At 38.9% G+C, this 21,630-nt stretch overlaps 1 protein-coding gene across 2 annotated transcripts; it reads left to right on the top strand.

The window, feature by feature from the left end:
• Positions 1 to 900: 900 nt before the first annotated feature.
• Positions 901 to 11,804, top strand: LOC146332707 (BTB/POZ domain-containing protein 1-like). 2 transcript variants are annotated; one of them, XM_084713706.1, is made up of 8 exons: positions 901 to 1,528; positions 5,395 to 5,551; positions 8,237 to 8,342; positions 8,435 to 8,632; positions 8,852 to 8,981; positions 9,074 to 9,161; positions 11,255 to 11,401; positions 11,527 to 11,804. In XM_084713706.1, exons 1-8 carry the CDS (start codon positions 1,098 to 1,100, stop codon positions 11,683 to 11,685), a joined length of 1,416 nt encoding a protein of 471 aa, XP_084569832.1. In that variant the 5' UTR covers positions 901 to 1,097; the 3' UTR covers positions 11,686 to 11,804. The 2 variants fall into 2 exon arrangements, with proteins under 2 accessions (XP_084569832.1, XP_084569757.1); XM_084713631.1 differs by having other exon boundaries at positions 8,789 to 8,981.
• The last annotated feature ends 9,826 nt before the right edge of the window (positions 11,805 to 21,630 follow it).

The raw sequence follows: 21,630 nt of genomic DNA, 5'->3' as shown, positions 1-21,630 counted from the left end.
GGTTTACCTATGATCTCTCAGTAAAAGTGAAGACACTGACATCTAGTGGGCGATTGGAAAACTTTACATAGATAGACTGCAAAAAGAAACTATTTGTTTTAACTAAAAAAAAAAGTTAGTGTCTGGGCTGCCCTAAAAATTTAAGTTGACAGAATTTCAAACGACACTAGGGGTAATTTTGCAGTGATTCAAAACAAATTAGCAGTTCTAGTCAAATGAACTTGATCGTAATTCACTTGTACTTGTGAAAACTTGTTCAATATGCTTCATATATTATGTTTAACCAACATTTCTTACATACTGATGAACATCACAAACAAATTTGAATTCCTTTTACATTTCCCACTTTTCAAAAACAAAACATAAGACCATAATATAAATTATGTAAAACTTTTCCTTTTTCTTTTAAAGATATTATATTTGGTTTCTATATGTTTTATATATAATACGCATACATATATCGTTAAGATAGTGATACTACTACTACTACTACTACTAATAATAATGATAATAATAATAATAATGATAATAATAATAATAGTTATTTTTCATTAATTTAGACCTATGCATTTCATAATTTATTCCTGCATTTATTTATTCTCTTCTGCATTTATTTTTTGTCCTTCATAATAAATTGCACATTCACAGGTGTTCATTTAATTTAATTTAATTTAATTTAATTCAATAATAGAAAACAAACATATTTGCTGTACATTAAAGAGAAAATGGGACATTACTTTGCTTTTCTGAATAATAAAGCCAAAACACTGATCTTTCCGCCCCCTTTGAGTCTTAGTTTGGTATTTTATTGGTATTTTTTGCTGCAGTTCTTGTTGTATGATACTCTTCGAGTTAATAATAAAGTTCAAATGGGGAAAAAAAGTGTTTTGGTGGAAGTGTGCGCAGTGCGCTGCGTCACTTCCGGAGAGACGCAAGCTAGCAGGTAGTCTAACTAGCTAAACATCAAAGAACGATGGCGTCCGCTGCGATGGATACCACGTAAATAAATAACAACACACACGGTGCGGTCGGTGTCTGTTGGTGTGTCAGTGACGGTCCTCTGTAGAAACTGAACAGAAATATTGAAGTGTGTCGTTATGGCGACCGGGAGCGGCAGCAGCGTCGGTGGCGGCTTAGCGTCAAACCATGACGGTCAGGAGGCAGCATCCAACTCGGTTCAGTCTGGAGCCGCAGCAGCAGTGCAGCTCTCCAACGTGCCAGCCTCCGGCCCTGCCCGGTCCGCCTCCCCGCCTGTCCTCGGCCTCCACCGGGAGCCCATGTACAACTGGCAGGCGACGAAGAGCTCCCTGAAGGAGCGCTTCGCCTTCCTCTTCAACAACGAGCTGCTCAGCGACGTCAGGTTCATAGTCGGGAAAGGCAGACAGGCCCAGAGGATACCGGCCCATAAATTCGTCCTGGCCGCCGGCAGTGCCGTCTTTGATGCCATGTTCAACGGAGGGATGGCCACAACCTCGACTGAAATAGAGCTGCCTGATGTGGAGCCGGCAGCCTTCCTCGCCCTGCTCAGGTACGACAGACAGGTGATCACCATGCACGGGCCAAATTCAAGACCATGAAAATCCTGCAGCATGAGCTTCAGATACATTTGAGGAGGATGTTTGCGCTGCACATTGGGAACATCCTGACATTTACAGTCGGTAAATCCAGTGGTGCAAGAAATACTCAGATCATTTACCTAAGTAAAAGTAGCAGTGGTAAATCAGTATAAAAATATTCAGTCCTGCGTTTAAAATCTGAAGAAAAGTACAAAGGTATCAGCACCAAAATAGAGCTGCAATGATTAATCGATTATAAATCAATCATAAACTAATCACCAACCATTTTGACGAATTAATCAGTTTGTGGAAGTTTTTTCAATTAAAAAATTCCTGCTTATTAAAATAATATTTTCTGGTTCCTTTACAGTTTTTTTTTTTTTTTTTTTTTTTTTTTTTTTTACAGTAAACTGAATATCTTTGACATTTGAGGAGCCACCTCGGGATTTAGGAAACACTAATCCAAATAGTTCACCATTTTCCGACATTTTGTAGACCAAACAACAATCTTTTAATCCAGCAAACAAGGGACAGAATAATTGGCAGTGAAAGTAATCTTTGGTCGCAGCCCAACTTGCAACATTTTTGACTTATGAAAGAGGGCATGCAAGAAGAAATTTGACAAACTGTACAAGATTGTTAATGACTGATGTGTTAATGTGTAATCATCACAGCTGGTTATTTTCAACTAGCTGTAGTGGTATATTTTTGTCATGACATCCGTCCAGCATATGTCATTCAGTATTGCTGCAGTGTTTTGTTTGGTGTTTTCCAGAGTGGTTGTAATGAAGGGTGATGAAAGGTGTTTTCCCAGCACTTGATTCCCAGCATCCAGGCCAGCTGTCTGGCCCACATCCAGGCTCACGTACAGCAACAAGACTAGCTCTCAGCATCCAGGCTGGCTATCTGGTCATCGTTAAGGCTCGTGTTCAAGTCAGCTCTCTTATCTGTTGAAATAATAAATCTTTTTGTCTTTTAATTAATTAAAAAAAAAAAAAAACACAAGAATAAATCGTGCGAATCTAAAGGAAGTAGCAATTTGGTAGAAAATGAATGACATTAAGGCCTGATAAGACAATATTTGATATACGAATATGTTTGAACATAAGCCAAAATGTTAAAAATGTGAACCTCTTTCTTCAGTCTAACCATGGATTTGATTCATGCTCGTTGATTTTTCTACACCAGAGAGATCAATAAACTTTGTCTCCAGTGATTCTTCCAGACTCTTCCTGATTTTTCCCGATGCTTCTAATGATAGTTTCAACTTTGATAGAAGAGTAATAGTAGCATTTTTTATTAAGGAAATTAAGGTGTTGTGGCCTTAAGCCCAGACCTCACTGGCCTATTTTTCTGAGACTTTTTGTCACAACATAGCCTTTACTGTTAGGTATCTTAATCATAAAAATACATAACAACTGGTTAGTTGATTTGTACCTTATTAATAATCTGAATCTGCCAAGTAACTGATGTCTGATTTCAAGTAAATATAGTGGAGTAAAAAGTGCAGTATTGCTGTAGTTAAGTAGATGTATAAAGTAGCTTAAAATGAAAACACTCAAAGTACAAGTACCATAAATTTGTACTGAAGTGCAATACTTGTGTAAATGTACTTAGTTACGTTCCACCATTGGGTAAATGTAATAGTAAAACCTTCAGATCATTATAGACACTCCCAGGCATTAGCTATGTATAGCATCCTCTACTGTAGAGCTGAACCAATCAGTTGATTAATCGATTAGTGGTACATCAAAGAAAAAGTAATCTGCAACCATTTTGATAATCAATTAATTGTTAATGTCATTTCTTCAGGCTAAAATGACACATATTCTCTGATTCCACCTTCTAAATTGTGAGGATTTGATACTTTAATTATAATAGTGATTCTAGGTATTGTGTCATAAAAAATATTGACTATCTTTTATTATCTTTAGGCTTTTGGCTGTTGGTTTTACAAAACCAGCTATTTGAAGACGCCACCTCAGGCCTGTGAACACCATGGCAGTCATTTTAATTTAATTAAAGAAAGAAGAAAGAGTTGACCGATGAATCAGTTATGAACACGGTCATTAGTTGATTTGACCTCGGAACAGGGTTGTGAATATGTCGGAACAACGGCTCTCTAGAAAGATCTTTGACTGGGACTTTTGCCCCTGGATAAGTGAGGTGATATCTTAATTTTGACTGTTCATGATGCTCAGCACAAATTGTTCCTGATGTACAAAGAAAGGTAGTCTGTTGGTATTTAAGACAAACCTAGAATAAGAACATATTGTCTGAGGGAAGACAGCCACATTGCGGAGCCATATGTGAAGCAGAATTTGGCCAAAAGTCAAAGATCTCTGTGTTCACAAACATTTGCCCTAAAACAGACAGGTTTACTGGTCTCACTGAAGACAAAGTTTCATTATATAGTGAAAAATAGGATACAAAGTGCTTAACTCTCTGTTGAATCTTAAAGACTGGGTGCTGAATCCTTACTGTGAATCACTTTAAGAAACAAAAACTGGGACGGCACTCCTATTTTGACAATTTATTGCCCTTAAACATCTATGTGGCATTAACCAGTCAAAACTGGAGTGCTGTCCTAGTTTTTGTTTTTTAATGTGTGACACTATTTAGTGAAATGTCCTTGATTTGTGATGAGCTCTTCTGGGTGAATTAGAAGAAACTTGAGTTGTGTTTTATGAGGATAAACCTTTTGTGTGGTAGATTTTATTTGTACAGCAATGATGGGGTGGGAAGCAAAGTTCTTTGTTCGCAATGTAAGAAGTTATGTTCATGTCTGACAAATGTATCACCTCTGCAGCGTTTTTATGTGAGCACTTGCATGTGCACAACACAGTAACTAAGTAAGTAAGCTGCAGCCCCATTACACTGTATTCACAGTTGCTTTTTATAGATGGGTGTCTTTTGAAATGTTTTGATATTAGTGCTGATGTAGTGCCTGGTTTCATGTCTGACACCAAAACACTGTTTTCTTTGACACCGTACTTTACAATATAATAACACATTTTCCTATAAACCCCTTTTTTCTGATCTAACAAAAGAAGTGAAACAAGTTAAATGTTAAATATTGTGAAGATGAGCAGCTGTAAAAGAGTAATGCCCAAAAAACTTTAGTCCAAAATTGGAAAATTTATGTTGTTTATCAGTTCCAATCTGATAATAAAATAAGAGAATATAAGACTATAAAGCTTACCAGACATCTGATGTCTGCTTTCAGATGGTGTTTGTGCATCAGACAGATTTATGTCGGTACCAAAAAGAGAGGTCTGATACCCAGCTTTAGTGTTTTTTAAGGAACATTTTCAATCACCAAAATAATGTCTTTTTTTTTAAGATTTGTCAGTCTAGAGTGTGATGCGGGGCTCAATGTCAGTGTTTCATTTGCCTGGTCAGAATCTACTTAGCTGAAGTCAATTTTAACTTTCCCCTGTAGAAGTTGTTTTATTTATAATCGCTTATCGAATTACAACAAAGACTGAAGTGTGTTTAATCTAGAACTATAATCTATAAAATGTCAGAAAATAGTGAAACGTCCGTGTCATCATCTTTATCAGAGTCTGTGGTGATGCCTTCAGATGTCTCATTTTGTCTGTCCAAAACCCAAAGATATTTAGTTTAATATGACATCTCCATATTTAAGAGCATGAAACATAATTTTCTGTCATTTTTGTATGAAAATTAACTTAAACAATTATTTATTATCGAAATAGTTTAATACTGTTATTCTTTTGAACCACTTGCCTGATTCGGCAAGTAAGCTGCTAAATTTATGGACGTAGCATTTGACTTTCCTTGGCAGGTGACTGTACATATTGTTTCTTCTCTACAGGTTCCTGTATTCTGATGAGGTCCACATTGGCCCAGAAACTGTGATGACGACTCTTTATACGGCTAAGAAGTACGCCGTCCCTGCTCTGGAGGGTCACTGTGTGGAGTTCTTGACAAAGCACCTCAGAGCCGACAACGCATTCATGCTCCTCACTCAGGTTATTGTTCAGTACATACATTAAACAGCTTTAAGTGCGCTCGTTAGCTTGCAGCCTTAAATTTCACTTTATCCAAGTCAGAACACAGAGGGATCAGGCATCATAACCAGAAATGTTCAGGTACTCTTGGTGTTCATGTGATGAGGTTTTGAGTTATCTCTTTTAGATTCTTGTGATTCTTTGTGGTGTGGTTTAAAGCTTTGACGTGTGACAGTAACAAGTATTTCCAGAAATGGTGTCTGGATAGTTCACCAACCGTACTGAGATCAGTTTTCACTGCATCTGCTTTGTACCAGAGTAATAATCCCTATGAAAACTGTAAACACTGACTTCTGGTGATTATCCAGAGCAACTGGATAATCATTGTGTCTGAAAACACACATTACTGTTGAGTTTCACATGTCGGCCTAATATTGGTGGCAGTTTGTTATCTCCAAATCTCAGCACAAAAAAAAAACAAAAAAACTCACTGCTTGAGCAGACACCACAAGGAGAAAGCGAGAAAATACTGTATGTTCTTTGTGTTTTAGGCGAACTCACCCTTTATAACCTAAGGTACTAAAATAAGGGAAGTTTAAAGCAGGGCAGGAATAGAGGGTTTCAATAACAGCCTGGTTTGATTTTAAGTTTGCTTTCTGGGGCAATATATGAAATAATTTTCATCTTTCAATCTGCTGGAAACTGTCTGATAGCAGCCCACACGGTAAAGGATGAAACCATTTTTCTTTCTTTATGTCCACCGCAGAACATCTTCCAGCTACCGATGGTTGAGTTTTTATGACATTAGCTGTTCTATTTTTGGTTTATGCTGCCGTTTGTTTTATTCCAGCGTTTTGTTCTGCTGCTGGCTGCTGTGCCTCCAGGCAGCATGTGCAGCTGATTTATGATCAAAAACCTACTTCTTTTTTCTTATCCGACGTGTATAAAACATCTAAAGCAACCCAGAGAAATGAAAAGATACATTCCCAGCAGACTCTTAAAGGTACCATGTCGAGGTGTTTTAATACCATTTCTTCCTTCAAATACCAACTCTGATACCTGAACTTTAAGTATCAGCCAGTACTGAGTGCTGATATGATACCAGTGTGTTTAAAAATGTAAAGAATCACAGAGTTCAGTCCACCCTGTGAAGAGTCTGTTTTCCCCACAACCTCAAAATAATTCAGTCCAATCCAGTTCACAATCACAAAAGAAAGTCAAAAAGTCCAGTTTTAGGCTGGAGCCCCTGAAAAACAAATCAAACCACGAAATAAAGCTTGAAATAACAGCGTCTGTACTAAAGTTCATCGACAGGGATTATGTATAATAAATACAGCTGGTACTCACGGCACCGATGATCAGTCAGTCAGTAAATTTCCACCGGGAAATACACAATCCATCGGATTATTCCTGCTCCTGACAGACCCAAGAGACCTTCTGCTTGCCACAAGCTGTTACAAAAACACAGACTTAGCAGTGTTTTTGTTTCAGGGCTAATCCATTACATGATATCGAATCGGTTTATAGACTCACATACTCACTGATACCTGGTGCCACATTTTAGGCAGTACCAGAGACATTTTTCAATACAGGTATCGGTATCAGAAAAACCCTCATACTGGGTGAAGCAGTTTATACATATTAATTGCTTTGCATTGTCAATGTGTGAACTGATTGTAAAAAAAAGACTTTGTCAGTTGCCTATAACAGCCTTTGGATTCAGGAGGGTTTTCCCAGAAAAATCCAAAGGATGTGGCGTTTATGCATTGCATTGCGTTCATTGCCAACGGTGTGCAACACTGCCTAATGTTAGCTTCAAAATAGAGTCTGCTAACATCAACAAACTGACTGCCACCCACCACAAGACAAGCCAATGGCCACCAGTGGAAAAAAGAAGAAGAAAATTGCATATAGTAACTTTAATCGACAGTGTCGTTGCTCATCTACTCATTAATTTCATTAACATTTTATTTAAGTTTGAAGGATATATTCTGCCAAAATTTGTCAAAACGTAGAGAATAGGGGTGTGAGATATGGCCCTAAAATAATATCACAATATTTCAACTTATTCTGCGACACTGATATTCTTGAGGATATGCCAAAATATTGAAAAGTATTTTTGGTTTAGAACTCGCAGTAGCTGTTGAGCTCTCCTTGCTGGAACCGGGTGCTTCTGCATGAGATGGTGAAATTATTTTGTTGTATTGCCCCTTTGCTGTTACATTCCTCTTCCAATTACACTCCAATGTAGAGCCTGTAGCAATATTACTTTCATTTTCACAAGTAACGTGGCTACAGCACTTGTTGTTGCTGCCTGTAACGGTATGATGTCATCATGTCAAGTGGAAATATTGCCATGATCACAATATAGATTTATTTTATCATGTAAAAAATCATCCTGATATTATTGTGAACGATACAATCTGGCACATCCCTGTTAGAGAATATATACTTCCCAAATTAGATTATGTTAGAGACATAAGATTATGGAAAAGTATACTATCAGTGTTTTCATTAAAATGAATCCTTTGTTTTGCTCTACATCTTTTTGGTTAATCTTGAACAATATTTAGTGAATAAAGAAGGCATTTAATTTTTTTCACTGTGTTTTCTTTTAATGCAGTGATTCTCATTGGTGCATGTAAATTAAATGACCAGTACTGACTGGTAGATTCTTATGTGTCTTCTTTTGTGCTCTGATTACAGGCGAGGTTATTCGATGAGCCTCAACTTGCCAGTCTCTGCTTGGACACCATAGATAAAAGCACTGCAGACGCAATAAACGCAGAGGGCTTCACAGACATTGACCTCGGTACGTGAAGAGTCTTCTTGACCTTGTATATCCTTTTCTACGGCTCGTTTTGGATGTGAAGTGACAAATACTCTGCGTGTTTGTGTGTGCAGACACCTTATGTGCAGTGCTACAAAGAGACACACTCAGCATCAGGGAGAACCGTCTGTTCGGGGCGGTGGTACGCTGGGCGGAGGCCGAGTGTTACAGACAACAGCTTCCCCCGACCTCGGAGAACAAACAGAAGGTTCTGGGAAAAGCGCTCCCGCTCATCCGCTTCCCGCTCATGACTGTTGAGGAGTTTGCTGCAGGTAAGCATACCGCAAACATGCGACTTGTTTCTCATGCCGCACTGGTAACACTATACTGACCAATGCAGCCTTTATTAAACATATTCGTCATGTTCCTGATGTGTACATACAACTCAAACCACAGAAACCAGCTTGATATTCTTTCTTGTGCAACAGGGCCTGCCCAGTCTGGAATATTGTTCGATCGGGAGGTGGTAAATCTGTTTTTACACTTTACAGTAAACCCCAAACCACGGGTCGACTACATTGACAGGCCCCGCTGCTGCCTCAGGGGGGAGGAGTGCAGCATTAATAGATTCCAGCAGGTTGAGAGTCGATGGGGGTACAGTGGTACCAGCGACAGAATCAGGTGAGATGATGAACATCTGTCGTTAATCTGAGCAAATTGAATCGTAGTTTAATTTTTTTTTTCTAATTTTCTGTCTCTTTCTCCCTCTGTAGATTCAATGTTAACAGAAGAATATCCATAGTGGGTTTTGGCCTGTATGGTTCAATACACGGACCCACTGACTATCAGGTCAACATACAGGTAACTTCCGCCATGAAAGCATATCGATGTTGACAGAAAAACTCTGACCCCAGCAATGCATTGGTCTGCAACGTTTTCAAAAACCTGCCAGTTTACTTACTTCGTTTCCATAGTAACCACTCTCTGTACGTCTGTACCAGCTGCCAGCTTTTCAGCCTTTTTTTTTTGTTGCCACACTTGCATTTCTAGTATTGATGAAACAGCAAAAACATAAAAAGAACTGTGTGGTCGAGTGAAGGCAAGCTGAGAAAAAGCAGTGAAGTTGTCAGTTCAGCAGTAAATTTAGATTTTAAGGCTCGTGTCACGCAGACGTGGCTGCCTCTCAGACAAATTAACGAGGCGATCCTCTCCTTCCTCCGTCCAACACGTCAGCGTTACAGTTGACAGCTATGTGACCAGCTGACTTTGCTATGAGCTGACTGGCTGATGAAAACAGGTGACACGCCTCGCGTTCTGAAACCAGCCACTGGCGACTTGACCAGCTGAGTAGCAGCTTCAGCTTGCATGAGATGAGCAGAGATGGGCCAGTTCACACCGCTACATTTTAAGCCAGTGACTTTTTTTTTTGTTTGTTTGTTTGTTTTTTGTTCGGATACAGCCAAAAAAGTCGTGAGGTTTGACGCCCAGTTCAGCTTTCTGGTGAATCCACTTCCCCTCATCCTCTACGTTGTGTAGTTCCTCTTCAGTCAAAGGTTTCCTGCTTTTCCCACAATCAGTTTGTACAATCTCAGAGAACAAGTGTGAACTTGTTGCATTTAGTTGTGATTTATGAGTGAAGATGAAAAGTGACTGCAAACAGCAAAATGGGGAGAGTTTTGCCAGCTGAGAAAAAGAAAGACACTTACACAAACAATGTGAAAATAAAGAAAATGAAAATGCAAATGATAGAACGTGCAACAAGGAAGACAAAAAAGCTGAAGGATTGAGCAGTGGTTCTCTCCACACACAAAAGGAAATCCTTAAAAACGCTTAAGAGATGCTCACAAATGGAAGAGAGCAATAAAACACTTACTGGTTGACAGCAGTCATATAAAAATAAATTATATGCAGAGCACTGTGTGTTTGGCCGCTTATTAAAAACTGTATTTGCACTCTACATCGATAAGGCACAATTCCTGATGGCAGTTAGTGTTTGGTCATAATCTGGTTCCAGACATCTGAGTTACCACCCACAGCTCAGATTTGCTTGGTGATTCAAATATCATCTGTCTTTCAACTCTTAAATTAAAAGCCTAAAATGTCACAGCGCTTGATAGATGTGGAAATTACGATTTGATGATTCACGGGGCATCGTGGTGATGGAGGGGTCCAAGACACTGACCACGTAATCAAAACATCCCCACGATGCCACAGTTTGAGCCCAACAAAGATAATGTAAATTAGGCAACACCAAGACGATGCATTGCCAGGGACGCCATTATTGTTTCAGATTACTGGTGTGATTCTTTGTCGATTCTCTTGTTGACTCCTGATGAGTTTTTCTTAGTGTAAAAAGAGGTAGGCCTACACAGGTTTTCAGCATTGTGTTTTCTTATTCCCGTGTCTGAACACAGTCTGGAAACAGCAGTAAAACAAATCTGCTACACCTGCTGCAGTGCTAATGTTAATATAACATTGGATATTTACTCTTGGTAATAGACGTTCTGCTCGTTCTGCTGCTGAATTAGAGCCCATGTTTCATCGACAGATGTGTCAGCATATTGCTGGTGTTTCCACCCGTACTTGAAATGATCATGTCACAGACTTTCTTTGTGGAATGATGCTGCACTTTGCTGCACACTCGTTATTGTTGCAAGTTTCCAGCAGTGTAAACGTATGAGTGAAACATGCTGGCACAGCTAGAATTAACAACGTCAAAAGCATGTGATTCCAATGGAACATACAACTTTGAACCGGTTATAGTGGATAATAAATCATTTCAGTCACAGTTAATACTTAAGTTACTAACCAGAAAAATACACCACCAAACAGTTTAAGTCAGCAATGCAAAGTACCCTGCCAGCTGTATTTTGAACAGTTTAAAGTTGTTATAAAGTAGATTTTTCCTTTGCACCTCGTTGTTCATACAGTAAAGACTCTATCCTGTTCTGTAGATCTTAGAGAGCGACAAACGCATCACACTGGGCCAGAACGACACAGGTTTCAGCTGCGACGGCACAGCGAACACGTTCAGAGTGATGTTTAAAGAGCCTGTGGAAATCCTCCCCAATGTCAGCTACACTGCATGTGCCACCTTAAAGGTCAGTCTGAACTTTCTGTGTTTTAAAACACGGCCCAAATTTACATAAATTAACATGATCAGTTTTGACCGGGGTTAGGATTATAACCTATCGCCTGCTTTTTTTTTTTTTATGTCGCACCTCAGGGCCCGGACTCCCATTACGGCACGAAAGGGTTGAAGAAAGTGACCCAGGAGTCGGCAACGGGGACCAAGACGACATTTCTCTTTTTTAGCTCACCTGGAAATAACAATGGCACGTCAGTGGAAGACGGGCAGATACCAGAGATCATCTACTACACCTAGACTGAACACAGTGTCCTGCAGGTACACTGAACCAGGGAGACCTCAGACTGCTGGAAGACTGGACTGCTGGAGATTTACGTAGTGCCTCATGATCCCTCGGAATAAAGAATGTGTGTTTTAAGTGTGTGTGTGTGTGTGTGTGTGTGTGTGTGTGTGTGTGTGTGTGTGTGTGTGTGTGTGTGTGTGTGTGTGTGTGTAAATGCTGTATGTGTGTATCTGTCTATACAATACTGGTGTACAGATGTGATCAAGAATGTGGAAACAGCGGGAGTTGTGGGAAAATCACAGCTCTGATGTGAAAATTAAGTCTTTTGGGCATAAACTCTCTCATCAGTTGTAAATGATCTAAATACTGACATTCTGTCTATTTGTTGTTATCAGTAAGCTGCCAGTGCAGGAGTGCGTCTCTGCACGACTCAAAACTACACAGACCGCTACCATTTGTTGGTTGACGCCATTTCATTATGTTATTTTGTCAGTTTTTTGCTGATGCATTTACCGAAAGTATAATATTTGCATATTTTTTATTGTGCACTGTTCTCATTTATTCAGCAGGTGTCTTCAAGTACTTTGTTTTTGCATCGTATTAAGGATCCATGTGTGTTCTGTAACTTTGCCAGTGGTACATGTTGTAATTTATGACTTCACGTTTGCTTAGCACGTCATTAAAATGTCAAAAAAAGAAAAAAAAAAATGAACGTCCCATGACTTATATGGTGAAATAAACGAAAACGAAAAATTCTATTTTTAGGTTTTTGGCAATAAAATGTGGTCAGACCAAAGGAAGGTTGTTTCGTTTGATAAACTCCAGATGGAGATGGTGTTGGGTAAATCATTTATGTTACAGCTTATATCATTCCTCTTTCTGTCACTAGGTGATGCCAGACAGCGGGCTATCAAAGAACTAAACAGATGAACTTGAGAGCAGGAAGGAAGTGGTTCTCAACTCTGGGGTTAAATCTGAAGGGTTATGAGCTGATCAAGGGGATGGTTGATGGGGAAGAAAAAAAAATCTGTTACACAAACATTTGATTTGAAGTCTGAGGGAGAAAATAAATGGTTGAACTACTTGAGTCAGACAAATACACAGTGGTGGAGGATATATTCAGGCCCTCTACTTACTACTAAAAGTACCAATTCAACAATTTATAAAGTACTCCTTATTGGAGCCACTGGATAAACCTTAATGTATTTAATAATCTAATCGTGTGTCTTATGTGAAATACTATTTTCAAAAGTAAGTATAGCTGTGAAAAGGATATAGTCAAGTAAAAAGTATGTTTCTCTCAAAGTGTACTGAATAAGAAGTATAAAGTAGCATTAAATGGAAGTACTCAGTTAAGTACAAGAGCTTAGAATTTGTACTTCAGTAAAATATTTGAATAAATTAACCCAACTTTCGACCACTGGAAATGTAATGTGTGAGAATGGGTTGATTTGGATATTTCAGCTAATTAAAGGTCAGACTGTCATGGTATTAAAATATTCCCTACTTTTAAGATGTTCATTAAGTTAAAGTACACAAGTATTAGCACCTAAATGTACTTATTCATGTACAAGTATCAAAGGTAAAAGCAAGCAAAGCAAATTTAACTTCATTAACCAAATAAGGAAGTTCACATGGTCAGAGCTGTAACATACCACAGCACAGTTCTTTAAAGGTAGAATCCGTAGGATTTGTCTCAGCTGTTCGTAAATGTACCATAAAGATAGTCCATTGTTGTTTCTCTTTCCCAGGATGTCAAATACCGACATTTTGGGTTGGTAAAGTATCTGGTGATAAATGATGAGAAAACACAGGCAGAGGCCAGCAACCACCACACACTTCTAGTGGATCATACGTGATAATCAAAAATGATTATGACTATAAGCATCTATACATTTTGTTAAGGAAAATGTTGCAGATTATGCTTTAAAGTATTATGAAGTAAAGCAATAAAAATGGTAATGAGAATCAATGAAAACATGTACAATGGGCCTTTTCAGCAATATTATGGTATATACTGTAGGTACATAGCATATCACATAAGTATCATTTTAGTATTGCTGCTGGTCCAGGTGGAACTTTTTCTAACTACTTTATGTGCAGTTGTGTAGTTTAAAGGTAGAATATGCAGGATTGTTCATAAGCACATCATTCAAAGTGGGACAATCCTCCCTAAATCAGCTGACATGAGAGGGAGAGAGACCGGTAGAGTAAATTAGGAAAGCCAAAAGCTGTGACTCGGAGAGATAAAATGTTATTTACTGATTGTTTCATAACTATTATGTTCTGAAGCACAAATAAACACACACACATTGGATTTTGTGTAAATACAAATGAAGTGATCCTCAGACAAGCACAACCTCCTAGCTGCAACCTACATGCTGAAAATGTCAAATTAGCGCCTGGGACGCTAATAGTTCGAGTGTAAACAAGCTAACAGCTGTTACCTTTTCTTTTGCAGTGATGTAGTCATTGCAAAGCTAGAGCTCGCCTCCCAGTGTGCAAATGTTCCACCAGAGTAAGTTTCCCCTCAACACTATTTTGCAGCAGCTGTGTCGCTGCATCCCAGGCTTTGCACAGACCAAGATGTTCGTGATCGCTTTAAAGACATGCGAACAAGGTGCAACTTTTTTTCCCCCCTACAGCAGAAGGTGCATGAGTGGAGCCAGACCCTTCTCCAGCACTGACCACTGAGGAAAGAGGTCAGGCCATGTGAGACCAGGTCTGTGCAGATACAGACACTACCACACTCCTCTCTTAGGTCGTACATGATGATTTAGAGGGATTATGTTTCTGAGTCTATAAATTACTCTTTTTTAGGAAAATACTGCATAGTGTGCATTTAATCTATAATAGGATACATGATTATTTTATCTTTTGATGAACATTTAAATCTGTAATATGCAATACTTAGAAATTTAACTACTTAGTTACTTTCTACCACTGGAAACTGCTTTATTTCACAGTGAAAATTTACCACTTTTCATGTGCATGTGCAGCCAGTGTTGATGATAAATGTAGTCAATTAATTCTTCAGTGCATGCTGTGTTGACCTGCTTCTCCTGCTTGCATAGCTGTGCTGGCAGAACATGATTCTGACACTCAGGCCCATGTTGCTATTTTTCGCCAACACAAACCTATAGCTATGACTTTGTTGGCCAGAGCATGTCGTTAGGTGACAAAAATACTGTGACTAGAGACTAGAGACTAGAAATCCGATCTGAAATAGCCTGTAGTTCTTCCTTAACACCAACATCACTGTGACATCATTGTATGTAGGAAGAACTACAGATTTTGCAGCATTTGAACTCAACTTTCTCTGTCATCATAGCTCACACTGAGGAATGCATTGCTTCAACTGACTAAATTTACCATTGACACTAATTGGACATCCACATGAAAAAGTGCTGGATTTCCCCTTTAAGGAATACTAAAACATGGTTGATGCATCTGAACGACTGACATTTCATTTTATTTGAATGTTGCAGTTGTAAATCAAGAGTTTAAAGTATCAAATGTGAAGCAAAGTGTTGTGTTCCTCAAATCAAAATTCCGTAAATACAATTTTAAAAACTGAAAATGTCCGAAACTGCTTCGTCAGTTTAGTCTGAGTTGTGTCCTCCTAAATCTTTAAAGCTGTGTCTACAGCACAGAGATGAAGGGCTCTCAAATTACATAATCCGCACATTCATATGAGAAAGGCGGTGGAAACGAGGCCACTTTAGACGGCTGTGAGTGGGCTTTGACAAGGAGAGTGATCCACGGAGGCTGTCAGGTGAGTCACCGGGACCTGAGAGCTTCTCCCGCTGACTGCCCACTTAGACCGCCTTTCTAACAGAAAGAACCAAGAAAATCAGTTTGAGACAGGTTCTCACCACCCACCAGATACGACACACTCAAAAACCATGAGGACACATAGACTGCAGCACTAACAGTCCACTGCTCTCACCTATGTTGTGTAAAAAAATGTGTCATGGTCTAAAAGGACTCTGAAAAACAAGCATCATGAATGTAATGTATTCAGAGGGGGATGGAGGGACGTTTCTATGGATACAGAGGCGTTAAAGACACAAAATCAAATGTTTATGGGTAATAACACAACTTCTTACAGCTATTAGATCACAATCCATGACTCGTGATCTTCTGATATTTGTGGTTGTATTTCTGTTTTTGTGTTTGTGTGCATGCATGTGTGTGTGGGAGGGTGGATAGCAGCAGAATGGGCTGTCTCTCATTTGGAGCTTTCTACTTGAACACTGGCAGCAGGGGAGAGGATTTATGCCTCTGCTTTTTTTTTTTTTGACAACCTATGACACATGACTGTTCAGAACTGAAGTGTTGCAGAGTCAGACTTAACATCGCCACGAGCAAAACAGAGAAAGGCTTTTTTCTCCCCCGTTTTGCCTCTGCAGCACAGCCCTGTTTGCTCATGAAAGGCTGTGAACATCACATTCAAAGTGGCCTTGAAAATGTCACTACGCCTGATGTGGTTTTATGTTTTCTTACACTGTTTGTCGCATGTTGGAAAACTGCAACAGAGATATATATATGATAGTTTAATGAACTGAAAAACGGATATACCCGAGTGCTTAAATAGCCAGAAAATAATGAGTAAATGAAAACAGATTATAGCAATGATTGAAAAGAAGTAGGTTGAAGTCAGCGTTCATTACGCCTACTTTTCTCGCAAGAAAGAAAATAGAACATTTATGAACAACCTACACAGTCCAGACAGTGAATAAAATGGTAGTTATGCATATAAAACACATTTAAGTAGAGGAGTGCTCTGAGAAAGATGCAGATCTCCGTCAGGCAACCTGACAAGAATATTTGGATGTAATCACCAACATTTTGACTAATAACTGTAAATTAATTACATTTTTTTTCTCTGTAAATGTAATAGATTGCAATTACAATTATTTTATTTATTTTTATTTAATTTTTTAATTACTCCCCAACACTAGTAGTGGTAAGCCTTGTTTTAGCCGAGCAGTTGTTAATGACTTGTGGCCCCATTGAGAGGAATGAAGAGTCAGCAGTCAGTATACAGGTTTTATATGGGTCTTTCAAGATTTTTCAAAAATTGTGAATCACCACAACCACAAGGGGTCCTTGAGCATACAGTCATGAATGTGCACAAAAATTGTGAGGATGACAGGTCCAGTGCTACGCAAGATAAGCTGTGAAAAAGCTTCAGTGTTAGTCACGCACACGACCCATCGCCTGGGTGAGAGTTTTTGAGTGTTCTTTCCCTTTATTTTAAAAACATACATATATTGTGATATAATTCTTGATGATTGCTGTGCAGATTTATTGTGAAATATTAAAGGACCAGTGTGTGGGATTTAGAGCCATAGAGTGGTGAACTTGCAGACTGCAACCAACTTTCCTCATCCTCCCTGTCCAAAAAAAAAAAAAAAAAAGAGAGAGAGAGAACTAGAAAGTCCCTTATTGGAGCCATTGTTTTTTTGTTTGTTTGTTTGTTTGTTTGTTTTTTGTCCTTTATGGGAAACATGGTGATGCTACATAGTGGCCTGCATGGAAGAGGACACATGCCCTCTGTTGATATAAACAGCTCACTCTTACAACTCTTATTTTCAGGTGATTATACACAAATGAAAACAACATTTATTTGATTTCTACTATATCCTGCCAATAAATCATTGTAATTCACTGGACCTTTAATTCTAAAAATATACACATAAATTGTGATTTAATCCTGGATGGTGATAATGATGTGAAATTTTAATGACCAACTAACGTCAATCAAACACAATGTTTGACAATTAAGATAAGACCAAATTACAACTTATCAAAACCATCAGTACAAAGTATTTTATACATAAAACACAGCAACAAAATACACAGTAAAGTATAAAATAAACAGTCAAGTATAGGAATTAAAGAGGAACAAAGCTTAAGAACAATAGATTATTAAAAACCATAAATTAAACACTAATGTAAAGACAATGGGTGATTTCTACCCTATACAGCCTTCATACATGGGGCAGACGCTCCACCAACTGAGCTACAGGGCTGCCACAACAATAGGTGAATTTAAACCTTAAAATAGAGCCTAAGTGGAGCACCAAGGAGTGTAGTCCAGTGACTCAGTGTTTAATTATTAAATTATTAAAATAGCCTGAATGTTAAAAAGGAATAAAATATATAAAAGAAAGCCTCTTGATAAAAATAAGTCTTAAAAAGTGATTTAAAAGAAAGTACTGATGGAGCAAGCTGGAGTTTAAATAATTTAAATCTTGAAGGCAAGCTTGGTGAGCTAGGTGAGGACTGCTGTGGGTCTTACACATAAGCAAATATATAGCTAAACCACGAAATTTGGTGTAATGGCTCCTGGGATATGTAGTCCATAATTTCAGGACTTGTATCTGTAACAGTCGGGGGATCAGGGGTGAGGCCACAGATGCAGACATACGAGCACACAGGCAGACAGGTAAGTGACTGTGGTAGAGAGTGACGGACAGGCTTACAGGCTCAGCAACATTCAGGAGGTCGGTCAGAGCTCGGGGACACGTCCTTTAGTGAAAGGCAGGTTGGGAGGACAGGGACAGACAGCTGGTCAAAACACAAGTGCGAGATTACAGGGTGATGAGGACAGGATCAGGGCAGGGAGCCTGGAACAGTCAAGACAAGGAAGGACTAAAGCATCACATGACAATCTGGTGTAAGTGACAAGAAATGAGGAAAATGAGGATCAGGTGACAGACTGAAGGTGGGAATGTCTCAGGACGTCTGGTGGACAGCTGGGGAATGGCAGGTCTGGAAAGTTTTCTGAGAAAAGCTGGACTTAAACCTGTTTACTATCATAAATCCAACATTTTCTCTAAAATCTGGGACCCCTGTAAATGGTATCTATTTCTTGTGGTTTTCATGCAAAAGACTTTATTTAATCTACTGTTTATCTCATAGTGCTCACTGGCTAGCCATATTTCTGTCCCCACTGTGTATATGTGAACTTATTTTTTAGCTTTGGTCTCTGACTGTGTTTATGTGTCTGTAAAACTTGTAAAGATTTATGGACCTGATCTGTTTTGGTGCTGTTCGTATTCTGAAAAAACAATAAAAAAAAAGATTTAAGAGGAAATTTAAGAGAAAAAGAAAAGAAAACCTGGAGGACTGGAGGATGTGAAAACTGGCTGAAGGGTGAGACAGATAAACAGAATGTGTCCTCTTGACAACACCAACTTCTCCAAAGGATGAGATTCATTCAGATGTGAGGAATGCATAAAAACATCATTAAAAATACATGAACTCAAAAATCTTTGAGGTTGCTTATGGCTGCTTGTCTGCTACACTTGTAATGACTTAAAGGAGTATTCAAACAATTTAGCATTGTTCTCCTAGAACATTATCAGATTAATGATGTACAGTTTAAAAAATATTAAAAGTTGTCGAAGCAGAACAAAAGACATTGATTTTCTATTCTACTCATCCTTCTTCCTTGTCAAAACCTGCTGCCCACATTGGTCGTGGCATCAACCGATGCCTCCTGAGTCTGGCTGGTGTCTGATGGGCAACCGGCCTTCGCCGCGACGGCCTTTTGGGGGGCGTGGCCTTGGTGTGGTGCGCATTTTATATGCTTCTCTGCGACGGTCATGGCATCAGCCAATGCTTCCTGTGTCTGCTGGCGTTTGATGGGCACCCAACCTCGCCACAACGTTTTCTGGAGGGCGTGGCCTGCCGTATAATTTTGATGTGTCTCCCCATGAAACACGAAATTGTTACAACTTTAGTATAAATGATCTGATCTGCACTAAACTTCACATGTTTGATAACACTCCCACCCTGAACACATCTACATGACAGTATACCACAATAGTCATAGCACCACCTACTGGCAACAGGAAATTACATGTTTTAGAATTTGACGTGCTCCTCCAAGCAGATTTGGCCATATCCACCTCAAATCTGGTCAGAAAGGCCTTAAGACCATTCTAATGCTATATTGCGTGGCCATGACAGCACAGCGAAGGTTTCATCAAAACACAGGAAGTTGCATTAACCTCTGTTTACTTGTTTGAACCTATCTGTCAGTCATTCAGGACTGAACGTATGATATGAGTTTTGTCAATAGGAGCGGCCAAATGGCTTGGTCACACCCCTTTAAGTGCAGTCCTGGTGGTATATAGGCATCTGATCTTGTTGCCACCGTCACAGCTCGGCCTTCGCCTCTTGAGGTGAAACTCGAAAGTGTCATAACTTAAGTATAAATGATCTGATGATATGCACATGATAGCTTGCCGCTTTGCTAGCACTGCAGGCCAAGTTAGTGTGACTGAGCATTATTACCGGACATTTTGACCACCAAGTTTTTACTTCATCCTTTTAAAATACATTTTACCAGATAAAACCAGCAATTACCAGCTGTTGGAAACCCTACAGCCTTTCATTTATTACACTACAGACCTCTAGTTTAATGCCGCTTGCTAAAAATATCTTAACAAAAAGCCTTTGGTTTACTTTATTTTTATTTCTACAACACATTGTTGTAGAAATAAAAAACTGAAAAGACTCACCCAACTTTGCAAACTTTATTCTTACCGTGAAGATCAGTCCGCACTGTTCTCGGTCAAGGAGTTTGGTTAATGTTCAACAGTCGCTGCATAAAATGGCGGACCTCGCAGTGAGTGACAGGCACATCACGTTTGAAAGAGGTCACGTGGCTCAACTCACTTTGCAGAGTAGATTCAACAATAAAATGTTTGCTGTGTGGTTTTATAAAAGAAGATTAGCTGAGATTACATAAATATATATTGTTGAGAAAAAAATGTACAAATTCTTTTATAAATAAATGCAGATTAAGTCCAGGACTGCATTTTTAAAAGTAGAGATAAAAACACACATTTTACTTGTCAACATCATAGATTTGATAGTGTTAATTGAATCTCAACTTAACTTTACTTAGTTTTTTTGAGGCAATGAGTTTGCATAATGTGTTTGAGTACACACAACTTATGAGATTTTACAGTGTATCCTGCAATTTAGCAGGATGAGTAATCTTAGCTGTTCAATTTATTTAAATATTGTGTACAGCCAGTTAGCATGACACATCCTCAGTGGCTGTAATCCACTTAAAAACATTTATACACAATGTTCTGGTGTGAGATCCAGCTCTGGGTGTGTGTCCAGACCACGTCACAACAACATCAACCTGCAGGGATGAGTGTGTGTGTGTATGAGTGTGTGTGTGTGTGTCCATCCCTCCTTGTCCAGCTGGTGGGAGTTATGAAATCTGTATTCTAGTGATGTAAGACCTAATTAATTACCACTTACATATGGCATATGAGACTGTGTGGTGAGCATCAGTAACCCCCTGAGCCTCTGAATCACTGGGTGTTGAACTCAGCTCATGTCAGCTAACTGCTCATTTGTGACTTCTCGCACTTTGTAATTCACAAGAGGAAAGAGAAGAGGAGGGTCATCGTGGTTTTCCTGTCTCTCTGTAATAGAAGCTCTACAGACGTTTGCTATTTCTGGTGCTGATGGACAAAACATGGCAATATGATTTTAGTGAGAGAGGAGATGTGGTGTGGCGAAAAGTCCGTCCTGATCAACCAGCTCAGTATCATGACAGTTCATAAAATGTAATCAATATATTCTCACACATGGACAGAAATGGTCCATTTATTTCGAGACAGTCGGCGCAGCTTGTCAGACAATGTTCAATAGTCAGTCAATAGTCAATGTTGATTGTTTTAACCTGAACAAGTAGTTTTGTTGCCTCAACTTAACCAAACTGCGACCGTCACCTGAAGTGTGTCAGCAAACTTTATTTTGAAAGTGGACATTGTGAACAACCTTAGAGTCACCATCACAAATAAAATGAATATCCTGTTGGGCAACTGTTTTAAAAAAAAAAAGGAACATTTGTTCCATTCAAAGAAAATCTGTGCCTGTGCCTTTGTGTGTGTGACTTTCTTTAATATTCAGCAATGTAC

The sequence above is a fragment of the Lutjanus erythropterus genome, chromosome 1 (assembly GCF_056507025.1).
Source record: "Lutjanus erythropterus isolate fLutEry1 chromosome 1, fLutEry1.hap2, whole genome shotgun sequence".
Classification (NCBI taxonomy): domain Eukaryota; kingdom Metazoa; phylum Chordata; class Actinopteri; order Lutjaniformes; family Lutjanidae; genus Lutjanus; species Lutjanus erythropterus.
This window is presented reverse-complemented; position numbering and strand designations above follow the sequence as displayed.